This window comes from Corvus hawaiiensis, chromosome 6 (assembly GCF_020740725.1).
Source record: "Corvus hawaiiensis isolate bCorHaw1 chromosome 6, bCorHaw1.pri.cur, whole genome shotgun sequence".
In the NCBI taxonomy this organism is placed as follows: domain Eukaryota; kingdom Metazoa; phylum Chordata; class Aves; order Passeriformes; family Corvidae; genus Corvus; species Corvus hawaiiensis.
This window is the reverse complement of record NC_063218.1, coordinates 3,340,043-3,358,762: the sequence shown is the minus strand read 5'-3', so window position 1 is coordinate 3,358,762 and position 18,720 is coordinate 3,340,043. Positions and strand designations below refer to the sequence as shown.

Sequence of the window (18,720 nt, the reverse complement as noted above, 5' to 3'; positions counted from 1 at the left end):
TCCACTTCTTTGGAACTATAAGATTTCAAAAAAAAAAACCTATCCAGAACCAAGCTGACCCCGTGGCAATTTGAGCACACTGGGGAACAGACAGAAAAAAGGAAGAAAAATCACACTGATGTTTGCTGCATGAGAAACGAGGAATATCCCAACAGGAAAACTGAAAAGCAGGAGAATGCATGGACATAGACTGCAGCTGCTGCAGAAACACCATGTTCTACTTGTAAATGTCAGATCAGCCAAGTTTTGCCACAACAAAAGTTGTGGGTTTTTCCCACTGCATTTTTCTCCCCAGTTTCTTCCTTCTTCAATTCCCATTACTGATGGGGGACAGAGAAAAGGGGACAACAAGAAAAAACCCAATGACAAGAAGAACTGATGTGTGATGTTCAGGGTTAAAAACACCAAAAAAAAAAAGAAAAAACAAAATGCAGTGGCAGGGAAAGTAGGTTGTAAGATGCTTCCAGCTAAACCTGGTTAAACCCTGTTTTATCCACCCACTCAATTTCTTCTTATAACAATTAAAACTCCAAACACAACACATGCCCATTCGCCATGAGGCAACAGCATAGCCAAGGAGCAGGAGAACTAACTGGTTAAAAGACAGGCAGGTTTGTGGCTTGTCTGAAACAAGTTTTATCCAAAAAAAAAAAAAAAAAAGCAATCTGGAATTAATTATTTGTGAAGATCAGTAACATAAGAGAAGCTTTCTGAAGCACCCTGTGCTTCTAAAGCAGGGCAGCCTTGCTTGAGAGCAAAGAGTAAAGCAGAGCTGCTGAATCCTGCAGACAACAGTCACAATATTAACATTATTTTAAGTAAAATAACATCTCCAGGCATGATAGCTCAACAAGCTGGGCCACGTCCAGCTCCTGCAAGTAACAGGGAAGGCTTGCAGGGGTTGTGGCAGGAGCTGGCTCAGCCCTTGGTGCAACAGGGCCGTCTCAGTATCATCCATCCACGTTTTCCATCACAGACAGTCCCTTGTCCACAACACAAAATGACCCTGAGTTTGTGGCAGCCCCTTTCTCTGCCCCATGGATTATTCTGATAGAATACAAGAAAGTTTTTGCACTGCAGCTCAAGCACTGCAAATGCCCTGAGAGTCTGCCAAGGGCAGCAGCCAGGATTAATGGTAGAGAAATACATGGTTTACACCCCGGGTTCAGCACAGAGAGCAGAAATCTACAGGCATCATCAGCAAGCTCCAGACAGGAGTGCTGAGCCCAGGAAGCCTCAGCTGAGGTGCTGCACCATACACCTGCACAGAATCCATCAGAGAAACCAGGCTAAAATTCAGACACCTTTACCAAAACCCTTGATACATCCATGCCATGGAGTCACTGCATATAAATACATCAATAAAACCCCACACTCTGAACAGGGCATATGACAGGTGACCCTGTGCTGGTAAATCCTTCACTTAGAGCTCCTCTTTTTTAGCCAGATGTGTTTGTGTCCTTCACAGAGAGGCCAGGAGAAGCCCATGCACCTGCCTCACACAGCCAACTCCTGCCAGGTACAAAACAAACTGGGTTTCTGCCTCTGGAGCTAGCCCACACCCTGACCAGGCTCATTTTCTGCTCAGTTCCCAGAAGCAGAGCAAACGGAGTTGCAGGGCTGTCACACTGTGGATGAGACCATCCCATGGTCTGCCCCATGAGAGAAAATCCATCTTGCAATCCCCCTCTGTGTCAGAAACACAACTCCCTCTGCCCACAAAACCCCTTCCAAAGAACAGCCAGCAACACCTTCTCCAACAGAGATCCCCAACCCTGTTTTGATGAGATCCTGCCCTTCCACTTAAAGCATCTCCTGTGGAAGAGGAAGTCGGGAACGGATCTGCTCACTCCAACCTCAACTTTATTTGTAATTACTGGGCCAAGATGGAAAGCCACTGGTTTGGCTGTTTGCCATTGTCAAACTTGCACTCAGCAATGACCTCTGCAAATCTCTAGGTCTCTTCTCAGGACCAGAGCACTGCAAAGATAAACACACCATTTTTTTTTTAAGGGAAAAGGGATGAACATGCAAGCCTGGGGATCCCTTGCATCAGACCTGCAGCCTCTTGTAGATCCCTCAGCAGCTCTTGCGTAACCAAGAGTTAGTAAAATAGTAATGGTCTTGTTTATTCAGTGAAAGTAGAAAATACAAAGGGCACACGCACACCCAGAGGTAGATTTGCACAAACACACAATTCATGTGAGGGCTCATCCCACCACCCTTGGGGCTTTTCTGCAGACAAAAAGGGCTTCAAACACAACAACCTGTGCTTTGTGTGGGCTCCTGCACTTAGCCAGCTCCGTGCAAGAAGTGGGGAGGAGACTGGGGCAATTGGAACCCCAAGACAGGGCACTGCAGTACAGCAGCTTCTTCTCTCTCTGATGAATTCATCCCCAGGGTTGGGGTGCAGAGGCAGTGCAAGGGGTGCCCTTTCTCCCAGCAGTTATCTGTGGTAACATTAAACACGAGCTCGACGCTGGAGTGCTAAAGCACTGACGGATGCATCCTAAAATAAAGCCAGCGTTCACGCTAATTACTATTTCAGTTACGCTGATTGCAAACGTAACTCCAGCTTGGTAAAAAGTGGCTTTCATGGGCTACAAATGAAATAAAGGTGGGTTTTTTTTGATGGAACATGAGAAGAAGAAAGGGCAAAGCTTGAGAAATTGTAGGGAGATGGGAATTTGCACCGTGATCCACAACCTTCATCAACTGCTTCAGGGAAACTCTGCAGGAAAATTTGGCTGACCAGAACATCAACTACTTTAAAAGCAACTGGTCCAATTGCAAATATAAAATATAAACAGTGAAATGGGCATGCAGCTTTGCTCAGATTTTGAGGTCTAACACACCAAAGGATGCAACTGTGCAGAGGATCATCCACCGGCCACGGCCCAAGCTACGAGCAGAGCGCTTTCCCCACTCATCCATTTAATTTCGTTTGCAGATAAGTGTATTCACAAACTAGATTATTTTAATTGATGGCTCTACAGCTGATTCCTATTCAGCTCTCGATCTAAAGCTGTCCTCAACCTCTCCCATCAATCCATATCTTGACAGTGATGCTCTGTGTGCTTCCTCTCCTTCACCAACATCCTCCCCGCACCCACTCTGGTGGGACAGAACTTCAGCTCTGCTGCTTTTCCAAGCACAAACGTGAGATACCTACACAGAAGGAATCAAGGAACAAGCTGGTCCAGGCAGAGAATTCCAGCTCAGGTCTGTGGTGATACATGAAATGGTTCTCTGCATCTTTCACATGCACTTCAACAGTGGGATTTTTCCCAACTGAAGTCAGTGGGGAAATGAACCCTGGCACCAGGCTCCTCACTGAGCCATGAACTACCTGAGAAAATGGTTACAAGGACACTGTAAAGTATGGAAAGGTCTCTGGGAGAAAGCAGCCCACCCACGGGCAACCCTCTTGCATCACACCATGCTCCAGGCAGCAAACCATGCGCTTACCATTAGTTAACTTTTTCCTCCCCACTTTAGGCATTACTACCTAAAAACTACTACCCTGGCAAGCTCTGCCACCCCCATCCAAAAGACCCGGCCCTCATTAGCTCTGCCTATGGAGGACACCTTGCCATTCATGCTGCCAAAATTTTGGGAGCAAGAAAAGGGCTGTATCTCCTTACTCCTCTAACTGCAAGGGACATGTGCCAGGAATGACAAGGGAAGGAATTTTTAAGCAAATAGGAGAAAATACAGAACAAAGTGCAAGCCCAGTAGAGTCTCCCCTAGGTCCCAGCACTGGGCTGAGGGGGACAGCAAAGGGGAGCCTTTGTAATGCCACACCACAGACCTTCCTCCAGCCAGCAGTGCTTCCCACAGCCACTCTGGAAAGCATCCCTAAAAATAAAAATAGCTTTGAATCACAAGAGAACACTGGGTGTGCAGCCTGGCTTAACGCCCCTGGCTAACACCACTCTGTACTTCTGTACCCCTCCCCTCGGTATTTTCCAAAAATCCCAGCACTGATAGCATTTAGCCCTCAAGTTTGCAAACAAAGCCTGGGAAAGATGTGTGGCAGCAGGTCAAGCACCAGCAGGCAGGTTAAAAGCAAGTGTCCAACAGCTCAGGAGATCTGAGGTTTGCCCAGGTCACCCAGAGAAGCTTGGGCTGTCCCAACCCTGGAAGTGTTCAAGGCCAGGTTGGATGGAACTCTGAGCAGCCTGGTCTGGTGGAAGGTGTCCCTGTCTGAGGGGTTTGAACAAGATGATCTTTCAGGTCCCTTCCAACCCTTCTGTGAATCTCTTCTGTGATTCTATGATCTCTCCATTTATGAGTCCCAGCTCCTAATTTTTAATGAGCAGAGCTGGCAGGGCTGCTCACATCACTCTCCAAGCAGAGACGAGTGTGTGGAATGACCACACAACGCCAAAGTCCAGCCCTGCACTTAGAACTCCCTATCACTTCCACTAAGCACAGGCTAAGCTCCTTACCCCATCCTCCTCCTGGGATGCCTCCTGGGCTCCTCCAGTCCCACTGTGTGACAGCCCAGCAATGCCCTCACACAGCCCAAGGACATTTAAACTAGAGCTCAGCGTTGCAATGCAACTGTAAGCCAAGAAAAAATAAAAAAAAAAAAAAGGGAAACACCTTCACACTGGGCACTGGGACGATTTTCCATCGGGGGGGGTCACTGGGGATGAACTACAAAATTTGCACAGTGCAGGGGTAGCAGCTTCCTGATGGGCTGGGAGACTGTCTGTGGCTGGGGTGGCAGCAATAGATGCAGGGCTGGAGCCACAGGGAGCTAAGGATATAAGCAGCAAGGTCTGCAGGAATATGTAATACCTTTTAATAGACCAGCCGGTACAGTCGGGGAAAAAACCCTCACAACCACACAAGCCCTCCTTTGAGCTGGTGGACCTTCGTGCCTGGCCATTTTTTCCAGCTGCATCACTTGGTCTATTAAAAGACATTACAGCTCCCTGCAACCCTTGTCCCTTCCTTTGGCCAGTCCTTCCCAGGATGAGCAATGTAGGTCATCCTGATGCTCCCCTTGTGATACCTGACAGCCTGCTGAAATGAAATAAAGATTTTGGCCCTCACATGTGGAGCGGTTAATGTCCTGTGCACAGGCCAGAGAAAGCCTGTTGTCCTTTAAGGCCAAGAGCTTAAAGCTGTCACTGCTTCCATCAGTGCATGTGGGTGTTTGGACACCTGGAGGACCTATAGGAGTCTTTGGGCAATTCTGTCAACCTTGCAGGAGCGAGGAAGCCACGGCTGGTGGGGTGGGATGTGGGACTAACTGCTTTGGAAAAAAACCCCACAGGGACATTTGAGGAGATGAAAGGAGAAGCACATTCTGCACTCAATGTCCAAAGCCTACGGACCACGTTTCACGGATATAGCCCGCACACCTCCTCACTGGGTCTGTAGCTCACAGAGCAGCCATTCCCAGCACCCCTGGGTGCCTCAGGAGGAGCACAGGTCCCATTCCCACCATAAGGCACACCCCACTCCTGCCTGACCTTTACTGGTAGCTTGGAGGAGGTCACTGCGTCCTGACGGCTCCGAGCAGCTGGGACTGAAGCTGCCCAGCAAGGCCAGGCTGGAAGGAAGGAAGGAAGTTATAGCAGGCTTTTAAATAGTGCTATGCAATACCTGAAACTTCTATTTCTGTGCACAGATAATATGGTTTCCATATTCTCCTCCTTCTCTGCAGACCAAGCCATTCACGCTCAAATTGAATTAACAACAACCCACACTCTTCACCAGTTTGAACCAGTGAAGCCACTGCGTAGGACAACCCCAAGCTGTACACTTCACCTAATGAAGAACATATAGATGTCCTTCCATGTTTGCTTCCCACTCCTATTTTCCCTTTATAACCAAGTGATGGATTGAGGGCGGTCTCGCAGCCCCCTGAGCAGCCCCCACATCTCCGTGTTCCCCCAGACACCAGAGCAACTTCCTGCAAGACATCCCTGATCTGAGGCTGGCAACAAGGTTTCATCCATCCCTCCAGCCTTAGGCAGGGATCCAGAGAACCATGGAATCAGGAGGCTCCTCAGGGCTTTCTGAGGGTCATACACAGCTGTACACAGCAGAACCACGCTGGGTTTGCAGTACTAATGAGCAGGGCTTGGCTGTCATTATGAAAATACTCTCACACTTGGGAAAAAAAAAAAAAAAGAACTCCTTCAAATGAAATAGACTTGTTTCTCTGTGGCAATTAACTAGTTAAAAAGAGTTATTTTTCTTCCTTGAGTTTTCCCACTACATCTGCCATTCATCAGACCTCTCATCTGGAGTCTACGAGGCAAGAAACAACCTGGACACCTTTACTGAAATGGATTTTCCTCTGTGCCTGGTCCACACACCTGAAGGCTCTGAGCCCAGCATCACCAGTCAGAGAGGATCTCAAAGCTCTGATCTCCCTTTGGGATCCCTCCTGATGCCTGTTGTTGGTGATATTTCCAAGGATGGTGCTCATCCACCACGGACCACAGCAAGGCTGCCACCTCCTCCTAAGGACCATCACCTACGGGTGACATTCCAGTTTTTCCACCTCCCCACAGGGTTGGGACATGCAACAGGTCCTGCACGTCTGAAACAACTCAATTCTCACGAGGACCCAGTGTAATTCCAACACCTGCTCCAGTACGTTAGCCCAGCATGTTACATTCAGCTGGTGACACCCCTTCCCAGACAGTGGATTTCACAGAAAGGGAACATCCCCTGCCTTACAGCCAGCCCCCACCAGGGGTACCAGTGGGGCACCTACAAGCAGGGAGCCAGCATTTCCAAGGCAGCAAACACCTGGAAAATGTACCAGGAGACACCTCAGGCCCCAGCCCAGGAGGGAATCGAGCCCAAATTAGTTATGCAAACGCCAGGATTCAAAAAGTAATGAGTAACACAAGGTTCGATGATGACGCTGCTGTTCAGGACTTGGTGTGATTCCATTGCCAGGCAAGTGACAAGTGCCAGGCTGCCAAACAGGCATGGAACAGGAACGATTTAAGGAATTCAGGTGGTTTTAGGAAGGCAGCACTAACACAGGAGACTAAATGCTATTTCCTAACTGAGCCTGGTTACAAATCTCAGCTGACCTTCCCTCCACTGCAACAGGATTGCCTGGAAAAGCGCGTGTCTTGCTCTGCAGCATGCATAGATATGTCCATCCCATGGGAAAGCCCTACAGAGGGGAGTTTGGTGAGAAAGAGGAACTCAACGGATCCAGGTTTTGGCATCAGTTACAAATGCCCTGGAGGAAGAGATCATTTTTGGAAGGCAAGCCAGGGAGAGCTCAGGCAGCTCCACCAACGCAGCAAGGGCCAGGCAGGAGGCTGGATACCAAGCTCCGCATGCAGGAGAAATCCTCACGCTCAGCAAGGTCAACAGGATTACAGGGGCAAGCAGGGATTGCTCGCACGAGAGGAGATGGGAAGGGCCCAAGCCCTGGTCTGCACCCTGGCTTACACGGAGCAAACGCCACCACACAGGCGGCCCTACGTGACTCTGTGTCCAGGACCGCTTCAGAGCCCTGTTTTCCTTCACAATTCGCCTTTCCTGATGGCAGGAGACCAATCACCCCCTTCCAATTCCCTGGCCAGCTGAGGGGACATGGCTACCGCCAAGCCCACAGCTGGAATGAAAAGCTGCGATGCCAATAAAAATATAAAATTAAAAATATATTGCTCACACCAACTCGCAGAGGGAATCGCAGCAAATCCCGTGCTGAGGCTGGCACAGGAAGCTGCAGATTTATCCTGGAGCAGCCGAGTTTGGAGAACGTGTTCCCTCCCGGCCCCCCCCCCGGGGCCTCCCCACCCAAAGGGATGGATGAGGTTCATCCCTTCAGCTGTTTATAAAAGCAGCAGTATTGCGCCCAGACGCACTCGGCAGCATTCCTCCCTCTCATTCCTGCGAGCTATATAAGGGAATGGCCAATTCCAGCCTCGCTCCCCTGTAGCCAGCCCCGATCCCTTTGCGCCGGAGCAGCTCCAGGCTTGGTTTCCTGCAGAAGGACTTAAATCCGTCCTCGGTGGAACACGGCGCTGCGCTGGACCTTGTCATCAAATGGCAGCGCAGGCAGCTGCCAAATCCTGCCGGCTCGGTGCTCTAATAGGGAACAGCTGGAGAAGGACCCTGCATTCCTCCCGCCCCGTCCACACCGGGGGCTCTGTTCGGGATCCGGCCGCAAGATTTCCACCCATCACGGAACGCAGCCGGCCGCTCCCCGGCACTGCTCTGCCAAGCACAGCCGAAAACCCAAGAGCTTCCAGTCCCCTGGGATTTTAAATCAAAGGGGTGCTTAGGAACGGGAGGGTTGCTTTGCTTTTTATGGGTTGCAGGATTTTTTTTGGGGGGGGCGGATATTTTTTTGGGAGGCGTTGGAGAAACAGAACTACGCAACTAAAATGACATTTTGCCTTCCCTACCGACCCTCTGTAGTACAAAGCTCTACTTTGAGCAACTTGCATCCCTATGTACATCCACACTCAGGAACACACACATCTGTAACACACCCCCCATAAATAAATACGGGAACACACGGTGCAATTCGCACGGCGCTTGTGCCATTCCCATCCTGCTCCAACTCCCGTTTACTTTGGAGGAGTTGAGCAACTTGTAATGGCGAATAAATAAAAGAAAAATACACTTTTGGTAGCCACGCACATTTTCTGTCCTGCACGCTCAGTAACATGAAACAGTCCACTCATATTTTCTTAGAGCTCTGCTGAAACACAAGGGGGTATTCAGAGCCGCAGGAAAAAAATGCGTCCAAACAGGATCTGAATGATGAAATAGGAATTGCCACATTTAACAGAAAAAAAAAAAAAAAAAAGGATAACCCCGTTGCCCAGACCTTTATACAATAACAGTTCGTCTGAGGTAGCAATGGGCTCCTTCTGCATGTTGCAGAGAGCAAAGCAAGCCACGTTGCCCAAAAGAAGCCTAGAAAATCCAGACTCTACGTGACCTGACTTACTTATTTCACAGGAAACTGCATGGAAGGAGAAAGGGGGGGCACGGGGGAGAGAGGAAAAAAAAAAGCCACCAATCATTCATGCTACCGTAGTTACACCACGCCATGGAGCGGAGTAGTTTGCTGTGAAAAACCAAACTGAAATAAGCCAAACCCCGTTCGGAAAATAAAACGTGAGCAGAGAAGCCGTTCCCGCAATCGAGCTGGGGGAGCCCCCGGCTCCCAAACCGCACCCGTTTCTTGGGGTGTATTTTTGAAAATTTCGACGGCATTAGAGCATCGCCCGAGAAGGCTCGCAGCAAACGCCACCACTCACCGGGGTTGTTGGCCTCCCCTTCGAGGATGTGGAGCTCGGTGCAGTCTGCCAGGGAATGCTCGAGGCAGAGCTGGAGGAAACGAGCCTGGGTCCGGCTGACGCGTTTGAGCAGGGAGAGCAGCGCAACAGTCTGCTCGCACTCGTTCCAGCCCTTGAACCACCCGGCCAACACGCCAACCTGGTCTCGGAACATCATGGTGAGCCGGAGGGACAGCTCTGCGGGGAGAGAATAAATAACCGGGACAGCCTCCCTGCCCCGGCGCCGCTGCCGCCACCGTGCTCGGGTCAGGGGTATTAAAAATAAAAATAAAAATAATAATAATAAAAATAATAATGATTTAAAAAAAAAAAAATCTCCTTTGCGACGCGAAGGGCGGGTTTGGTTTCTGGACGCAGCTCTCGGCCTGGGCTGGGTTTTTGCTCCCTCTCTTCTGGCTTCGGTGCAGCGCTGGATTCCTGGAGGGAGGGAGCGAGGGAGGGAAGGAGGGAGGTGGTGGGGCCGAAAAAAAAAAAAAAAAAAAAAAAAAAAAAAGCCAAAAAAAGGAAAATCCCAGCGTCAGGGCTGCAGCCAGCGAGGGGAACGACCTCCTCCCGGCGGGGGCTTCACACCTGGAACAGAGAGAGGAGGGGGCGTCAGGGGGGCTGCAGGAGGACGAGGAGGAGGATGGAGAGGAAGGCTCGCACTCAGCCCGCTGCCTTCCTCCCACTCCTCATCCAACGCGCATTCCCACACCGTCACCGCGATCCCCCCACATCCAGCACCGCCATTTGGGGGGGGGGGGGAAGCACCCAGCACACCCCCCCCCCCCCCCCCCCCGACTGCAGCACAGTTCCCCCCCCCAAAAGTTCTCCCCCGCGCACACACACCGTATAACAACACACTCACCTGACTCATACCGGCCCCGGCGATCGGGGGAGGAGGGGGGCGGCGCGGCGTTTTAAGGTGGCCGTGCCATGTCCATGGGATGAAGGGGGGGGAAACGAGGGAAGGAGGCGGGAAAAGGGAAAAGGGAAAGGGGAGGGGGGGGGGGGGGCGCGCGCGCGCTCCGCGGCGCGAGACTGAGCCCGGCCGCGCGCCGGGCCCCCGCTCCCCCATGTCGCTCATTTGCATACGAGTGACGTCATCGGAGGGTGGGCGGGGCCGAGCCGCGCAGCCGGAGGGGGGAGCCCGAGGGGGACGCGCGTCCCCCCTGTGTCCCCTCTGCCCCCCCCCGCCCTTCCCGCGGGAATTTTGGGCGCTCCTCCTGCAGCGGCAGCGCTGGAAAACGCGCTCCGGGTCCCCTCCCCGCGCCGCAGCCGCCTGCGGATCTCCCGCTGGAGGAAACCACCCTCTAGTGGGCTGCGGGGTAATGGCAGGGGGCGATATTTTGGGAGGGGGAAGAAACGCCGCTTTGGGTTCTGGTAAATGGGGCATCGTCCCCAAATGGTGATTTTTAAAACTTTGGGGTTTGTTTTTTTTTTTTTTTTTTGCGGAGTTTTGCGTGTTAGATATACGTGTTAAATATACATGGGTCTAACCCTGTCAAGCACCAAGTGTGCAGAGAAGGACAGGATTTGAGTTTGGGGTTATTCATTTCCCCAGAGAGGGGCAGGATTTGTGTTTAGGTTATAATTTCCTGTACAGATTTTATTTTCCTTTATCATTTCTCATTTATTCCCCTTCTTTTTTCCTTTCTTTTATATATTTTTTAAAATTTATTTCTATCCCATTGCAAGGGGTGAGTGATACAGGTATACACAACAAGGGAAATGGGGGAGAAAAAACCCTAAGCACAAGTGTTTGCAAGAAAGTATCAAACACTGAACATAATCAAACATTTTATAAAGTAAAAATAAAGGTGTAAAGTGCTTTTATCTGTGGGCTTTTTATTTGCGGGAATATCTGTCAATTTTAAGCCATTTCCTCTTGTCTTGTCGCTCCAGGTCATTGTCCAAAGTGTCTCTCCAGCTCTCTCAGAGCCCCTTTAGGAATCCCTTCCCCAAAATATCTGATCCATGCTCAGGAACAAGTGACGCTGGTACCACTGCTCAGGGCAGTGGTGAAGTCCCTGTTCCTGGAGGGATTTAAAAACTGTGTGGATGTGGCATTTGGGGACATGGGTTAGTGTTGGGCTTGGTAGTGCTGGGGGAATGGTTGGAATCAATGATCTTAGAGGGCTTTTCCAACCCTAACAATTCTATGATTCCATAATTCCACCATTGCCGCATCTCCCAGTCCTCATTACTTTGAGGACAGGGAAGCTCAGAGTTGGGAGACATGTCCAGGTGTCAGGAGATGGTCTGGGAGGGAGACATGATGGGATCATGGCAAAGGGGGGCTGAACCCCTCCACCACTGAGTCACAGAATCACAGATCTTAAAGCTCATCCCATTCCATCCCCTGCCATGGGCAGGGACAGCTTCCACTGTCCCAGGTTGCTCCAAGTCCCATCCAACCTGGCCTTGGACACTTCAGGGATCCAGGGGCAGCCACAGCTTCTCTGGGCACCCTGTGCCAGGGCCTCCCCACCCTCACAGCCAGCAATTTCTTCCCAATATCCCATCTAACCCTCTGCAGTGGGAAGCCATTCCCCCTTGTCCTGTCACTCCAGGCCCTTGTCCAAAGTCCCTCTGCAGCTCTCTTGGAGCTGCTTTAGAAAAAGCAAAAAGTAGCTGTGTGCTCTGGTGGGGGCTGGAGAAAGGAAAACTCTGTGTTTGTGCATCCTTTGGTTGCTTTTTGAAGCAACACACGTGTCTGAATCTGCCCCTTTTGGGGGAAAAGTAGCAGGGGGGGAAACAAAGGCCACCTGAAATCACCTGGAACACCTGGTCCTGTGTGCTGGAGCATCAATCCCACAGCAGGATGATGAGATGAGGATCACCAGGTAGACATCAAGGGCAAATGGTCCATCTCACCACACTTGGAGTTTGCCTTTAGCTCTCAGTCTGTCTGGTGACTAATTAAACAAACAGGAGCTCCCTGCCAACAAACCCCGGCCATCTGCCTCGTCCTCCAGCTCCATCCCAATAAATGCTCTACCAAGGAGCCCCATTCCCCTCACCTAAGTGCTGACAGCCCTCCTGCTGCCGGGGTGTGCTTTGGGATGGCCCGTGGAGCCGTGAGGATGCACCATCTGCCGCGCCGGGTGCGCGTCTCGCGCGGGAACGCGGAGCGAGGCTCCGGCAGCACGAGGAGCTCCGGGTGGGAACGCCATGCGCTCACACCCCGCTAATTTAAGGGTTGCCAAGCTGGCTGTGCCAAGAACGCCTCCCAGGTTTTGCATTTTGCATGTCTAAAGTGGGAACGGCAGTGATGGGAAGGATATATATTTAGGGCTGAAGCAGCAAATCCATCCCCCTGTGAGGCTGGGTAGGGTGGTGGGAAATGGTGTCCCCCCACACCAGCAAGTCGTGGATGAAAAGAGTAAAAGGACCAAAGCCACAGCTTCTATCCTGTGCTCCAGAAGACACCAAGACCGTGCTTACTAATTAATCCAAAAATAATCACCTGCCATTTAGGACCCCACAGTTCCTGTTCCCCAGAGTGTCCCAAGGAGGCAGCTGTGGAGGAGTGAGACCCTGACGTAACAGCACACGCCTGATGTTTGGAGGTTTCTATGGTAATTAAAAAATAGATCTGTGACCCGTGGAAGAAATTCCTTGCTGCATTCCGTGCTCTGCAGGGCGGGTGCAGATCATTGTGATGGAAGGATCCTCAAGCCAGCTGGGAGCAAATCTCCTTCCCTGACTGCAGTGGGGGGACTCACTAACACCCCTGTGGCCAACTCTCTTCCCTGCCGATGGGGAATCCAAAGTGCAGCCCACGTGTCCTGGGAGCAAAGACACCCCATGCAAAACACAAGGCAGAGTGCATGGAGAAGCAGGATAATTCTATTTTATATGGTAATTCCTGTGGGACCTTGGGATCTTTGCAGATCCAGCTGGAGCATTTCTGCAGGGCTGCAAGTCCCTGGGTGGGAAGCAGAGGCTGTTACAGGGGCTGTGCATTGTCTGTGCTGTGGGCTGGGGCAGATCAGGTGTTGGCTTGGGGTGGGTCATAGAAAGGTCCCTTCCTGAGCTGAAAGGAACCCACAGGGATCATCGAGTTCAATTCCTGGCCCTGCACAGACACCCCAACAATCCCACCCTGTGCATCCCTGGGAACGTTGTCCAAATGCTCCTGGAGCTCTGGCAGCCTTGAGGCTGTGGCCATTCCCTGGGGAGCCTGTTCAGTGCCTAGCATCCTGTGGGGGAAGAACCTTTTCCTGATGTCAAACCTAAACCTCCCCTGGCACAGCTCCAGCTGTTCCCTTGGGTGCTGTCACTGAGAGCAGAGATCAGAGCTGCCCCTCCAATGCCCCTCATGAGGAACCTGCACCCTCTGTGCAGTCTCCCCTCAGCGTCCTCTTCTCCAGGGTCAGTACAGCAACATTTAGATTTCTGTTTACCATTTCAGAGGGAAAAAAAGAGGCCAGTGGTAATATTAGCCAAGCAGGTGGTCTAAGCAAATTAGTGAATCCTGAAGATTCCCGAGTTCAAAGGAAGCAGTTGCTCATCTCCGTGGAAGCTATCTGATAACATATTTAGCTGAAGAAAGGATGAGTGTATCCACCAGCACACAATGGCCCAGATTTCCTAGCTCATTAAACCCAAATATTAGTGAAAATACCGTGGTAGGCAGGCTGAGATAATTAAACACAACATCTCTTTCATTTGTTCCTAAACACAGTGTGGGAATTGGCCACTGGGATGGCAGCATTTCCGTTACCTTGGGTTCTGAAGTGGAGCTGTAAAATTCAGACAAAAAAACGCCCTTCCAAAAGCAAATGCACACTAAAAAGAAATATAAGGGTTTTTTTTTCTTAAGTAAACAATAAAACCTATGTGGGTCTGTATTTCCAAACTGGATGAGATAGACATAAAAAAAAAAATCACAGAATCCTTGAAGGGTTTGGGTTGGAAGGGACCTTAAAGACCATCTTCCAGCCTTAATATGACCCTCCACATGTATCAGCTCTCAGTGTGGATGTACAACCACTGTTTCTTAAGCCCTGTTAGTAGAAAATTAAGTGTTGCACAGCCCAAATCCTGGTGAAAGCAGCAGGGGCTGACTCCTCTGATGCTGGACTCAGCGATCATTGGGTGATGGGGAATGAGGGCTGGTAGGAAAAGCACATTTAACCCTCTGGCTTGAGCTGCAACCGCAGATCTGAAAGGGAAAGAGAAGAAGTGGCAGCACCTGGGTGCAAACACCTGGGGAAAGGAGCACTGGGAAATACTGGTCAGCATGGAAGGGCTGCTCACATTGTATTAGCCATTATGACAGTTAGCCATTGTCAAGGGGTTGCTGTGAGAAGATGCCATGTCCTCTCTGAAATGCTGGGAGAGCCCAGACATTGCCTCTCCAGCAGTGTCAGCTCTGCCCTGCACGCTTGATGAGTTGGCTCACAGGGACCCCAGGGACACAGAGCCAACAAAATAAATCAGCTTAACTAATGGTCCTCAAAAAACCACCCCTGGCAAATGGATCACAGGCTGCTCTCACGCCTGGAGATGCCAACAGAATCGGTGATGAAGAGGAGCCCAGGAAGAAGGGGATGCAAAAGTGGATGTGAAGGATTTCCAGTGAGTTTCACTAGGCTCTGCCAGTTTCAAACAACCCCTTGAATATAAATATTGCAAAACCTCATCGTCCCATCAACAGCAAGTGAGCATTTGCAGAATGTGCCTTTGCAGGACTGAGATCCTTCTGTGTGTTGGCCTTCAGGGCAGCCTGGTTATTGGTGCTGGATTGTGGGGTACACGAAACACGTCCCATTCCATCCTTTCCAGCCATTGGCATGGGCACAGAGAACAGCTCTACTCACACCTGGCATGGGTCTGCACCCCCGAGTAGCTCTGGGCCCCTCTTCATGCACATCAACACCCCATAAATGCTTGCCAGCCAGACAACTCCCTGCATGGCCGTATTCCATAGCCAGCCTCATGTTTACCTACAACACTCCGATTTTTCCAACCGTTTCCAGCCGGCACTCAGAGCAGCTTGTTGTAGGACTTGGAGCTGACTGAGGCTGTGTTGCAAGCAGATGGCCCTGATGAAACAAGACACTGATCCCCAAGGAGGCACCATGCAACGGAGCTGCTCGACTCCCCGGCTCCAGCAGCTCCAAGGCAGGCTTGGGTATGTGCATTAGCACGAACCATCGAGGAAATTGCTTCCCTAACCACCCCTCTCAAGTGCTTCTGCTTGGAAGCCTGGTTCCAGCTCAAGACGCATGTCAGCTCCACTGACACTGTGGCAGTTTTCCTAGTTAGTTATTAATAATGGAGCAGCTGGCAAAATTAGGGTAATTTAAGAATATCCTTAAAGGAGAGAGGAGGAGTTTCTAGGCCGGGTGAGGGTTTAGATGTAGCCAGGATGCTGGGGTGGAGGAAAACCTCAATGCTCCCACTCGCTGAAATTGAAGGGGATCCAAATGTGGAAGATAAACGTGGAAGAAAACAGCCCTCATTGATCTTCCTGCTCCTGGCTCCAAACAACTTCAGCAAAACCCAGGGAAGGGACATCTAGGGCTGCATGGACTAACAAGCATGTGTGGGCACAGCTGCAATAGATGTAAATGGAGATGGTCCACTGAGACCTCCAAGGGCTGTTCTGCATCTTGCCCAAGCCCTCCTAATGACAGAGCATTGAATGCTGTGAAATTTGATGGAGACCTTTTCATTAAGAAGTGAGTGCTGAAAGGGAAAACTGGAGCTGGCACACTCATTCATGCATTTTTGTGTCCCTGGGAAGACACTTAGAGATTGAAAGACTGGGAAAGTTGTAGTCATTCTTTAATGGGAATCCACCAGCTCTTTGCAAACACCCTTTTTTTGGTCCTATGGCAAAATATAAAGCTAAGTTCTTGTGTCACTCCAGCTGAACCAGCAGACGATGGTTTGGATGATGTTGCAGCCACTCCAGCCAGGGTTTGGTACTGACCACCTGGGAGGAGACTGGCTTTCAAAGGAAAGGCAGCAGCTTGGTGTCACCAACCTTGTCTCGTGTATGGCAGCATCTGGTGAATGAAAATCATTGCTTTTCAAGCTGTGCTGTGCCATAAATTGCTGCCCTGGTCTTACTTTAATCAATGGAATGTGCTGCCCCACAGGGCTCTGCTCACCCTGGCAAGCAGAGACAATGCCATGTTTGACTCCCTCGGGGCTCATTGCTTGCTGTGATCATCCTCAACCTTGCTGCCAGCAATATCCCACCCCAGGCTCCCTCCAAGCTGGTGCTTTTTGAGCTTGCAGTTCATGGTCTTTCCCTACAGGGAAAATCCTTGAAATTGAGGACCCTCAGGAACTGGAGTGAAAAACCAAACACAATGTCTGTTCTGCACGTGACCAGGGAAGGCACAACATCTGTATCTCACAGTTCTGCTGGCAGGAGACTGATGCATGATAACCCCCGGTACAGCTCTGTTCTGTCTCCAAACTCAACGGCATCTGCAGAATTACAGGGAAGAAAGAAGAGGATAACTATCAAAATAATTCACAAGTTAGCAATCCTCCCCTCCAGCCTGTTTGTTAAAGTATTGCTCATGAGGAGCTGATAGACACTGGAATAAATAGCACGAGGAGAGAGAGAAGTGATGCATTAGACCTCTCACCAGTCCCCTGACTGCAGCTACTACTGAGAAATCTGCCAGGAAATATTAGATGTGAAGTGGCTATGCAATAGGAGAGGAAAAATTATTAGGAACTGCTAGAACCTGTCAGCTGATGAAGACAAAAAGCTGGAGGAGGCATTTAAAACCTAGAAAAGCTTTTTAAGTGCAAATCTTCTGCTGATAAAAGGTCGATGCAGACTGAGGATAGAAAACACAGGTAGCAACTAATTGCCCTGATAATTATTGCAGGTCCCACAGAAGCAGTTCTGGGATTCACTCAAATCTCAGGAGGATCCAGGAACTGCACAGGTAGCACAGGTGTTTTCTAAAGAATGGAAATCAGAGAATCCCAGAATGGTTTGGGATGGGAGGGACCTTAAAGATCAACTCACACTGACCTCCTGCCCTGGGTAGGGACACCTTCCACTAGACCAGGCTGCTCCAAGTTCCATCCAGCCTGGCCTTGAACACCTGCAGAAGTGTGACAGAAATGCAAATCCTCATGTCACAACTGTGACAAACATCCCAGTGTTGTCCTTTCTATGCCTGAGGACTGCATGTGCAGGGAGAAGGAACAAAAGGAGTTTTTTGGGTTTCCCAAGCCTGATGAAGGCTCAGTAACCTCAGCATGAATTTATAATGTCATTGATTTCCAAAATTCTGTGGGAGAAACACAAAGACCCCTCACTCTGGACATCAGACTCTGCTGACGGATTCATTTAGTCTTAAGACTGTGTCTACATACAGTATTTCTAATTTTTTAAATCATTCCCATTATGAGATGGGGTAATTAAGGCAGGACCTCTTCTAGCTCAGCTGCAGCAGCATCCATACAAAGGTGCTTTTATGGAGGTGTTGCACATTCCTGCAAATTTATGGAAGCCAACCAGTAGCAGTCCCTTTTTACAAGTATATCCACACTGCACTACAAGCTCTTGTCTCTCTACCCATATTGCTCATGGACACGAGGGAGTAAAAGCAAACAATTAGCAAAGCTGCCCAAGTGACTCTGAAGCATTCAGCAGTCACTTTCTGGCCCTCTCTGTGGTTTTGGGGGCTGTTTTGGCAGATCTTGCAAAGCATGGGACTCTCCAGTGCTCATTTGTGGCCTCATAGCTGTGCTCAGGTTTGCACCTGCATCATCATGTACCATCATAAATGGTACTAATACCAAAGTTATCCAGAAATAAACCCCTAATCCTGGTTTTCTCTTTTTTTCCTGCCCAGCATATTCCAGCAAGGCAACACCAAGCTTTTCTAACAGCTCAGTTCAGAGGACTTCTGCTGTTGCAGATGAAATTCAGCTATCCTTGGCATTAATTACATCAGCTACACACACACAGGACACCAGGGACAGCCTTTGCAGGGGCTGCACGTCTGCTGCAGTGACAGAGGCCAGTCCTTGTTTACTCTGGATGCGAGGACAGCTGAGCAAGTGGTGACTGGTGGCCAGCTGCTGCAGAGACTTCCAGTTACAGACGTCAGCCCCACACCTCCCTCACCTGGCAGACGTCACCTGCAGACCTGGCAGAGCTTCCTCAGGGCACGGGGAGCCCCAGCAAACGTGCAAATGAGCAGGAGAAACTCAGCCCCTGATTCCTGTCTGCTTTTACCATACCCAAAGTTTGATGTTAGCATGTAAATGAGGCATTGAAATCAGATTCACACAGAATTTCATCTTGAAGCTGAACAAAACATGTACCTGAGCAGCCTGTGGACAGCCTCACCACACTTTCAGTGAAGAAATTTTCCCTGATGTCCAATCTAAACCTCCCCTGGTGCAACTTGATGCCGCTTCCTCTTGTACTATTCCTTGTTTC

General features: G+C 50.1%; 1 protein-coding gene and 1 long non-coding RNA gene across 5 annotated transcripts in view; both read right to left on the bottom strand.

Moving 5' to 3' along the window:
- The window catches only part of SAMD4A (sterile alpha motif domain containing 4A), a 99,163-nt gene extending 88,863 nt beyond the window's left edge, over positions 1-10,300 (bottom strand). For 2 of the 4 annotated variants that reach the window (XM_048306164.1, XM_048306163.1), the window contains exons 1-2: positions 10,153-10,300; positions 9,267-9,875 (exon numbers count right to left, since the gene is read on the bottom strand). In XM_048306164.1, coding sequence (XP_048162121.1) covers positions 9,267-9,462 — 196 coding nt within the window. In that variant the 5' untranslated portion in view covers positions 9,463-9,875; positions 10,153-10,300. The remainder of the gene's footprint in view (positions 1-9,266; positions 9,876-10,152) is intronic. The other 2 variants (XM_048306162.1, XM_048306161.1) reach the window with 1 other exon arrangement.
- A 5,765-nt stretch (positions 10,301-16,065) lies between these two features.
- LOC125327982 lies at positions 16,066-18,720 on the bottom strand. Its single transcript, XR_007204473.1, has 2 exons — positions 18,603-18,720; positions 16,066-16,736 (listed from the first exon to the last, which is right to left on the bottom strand). It is a non-coding gene; the product is annotated as an uncharacterized LOC125327982 (long non-coding RNA).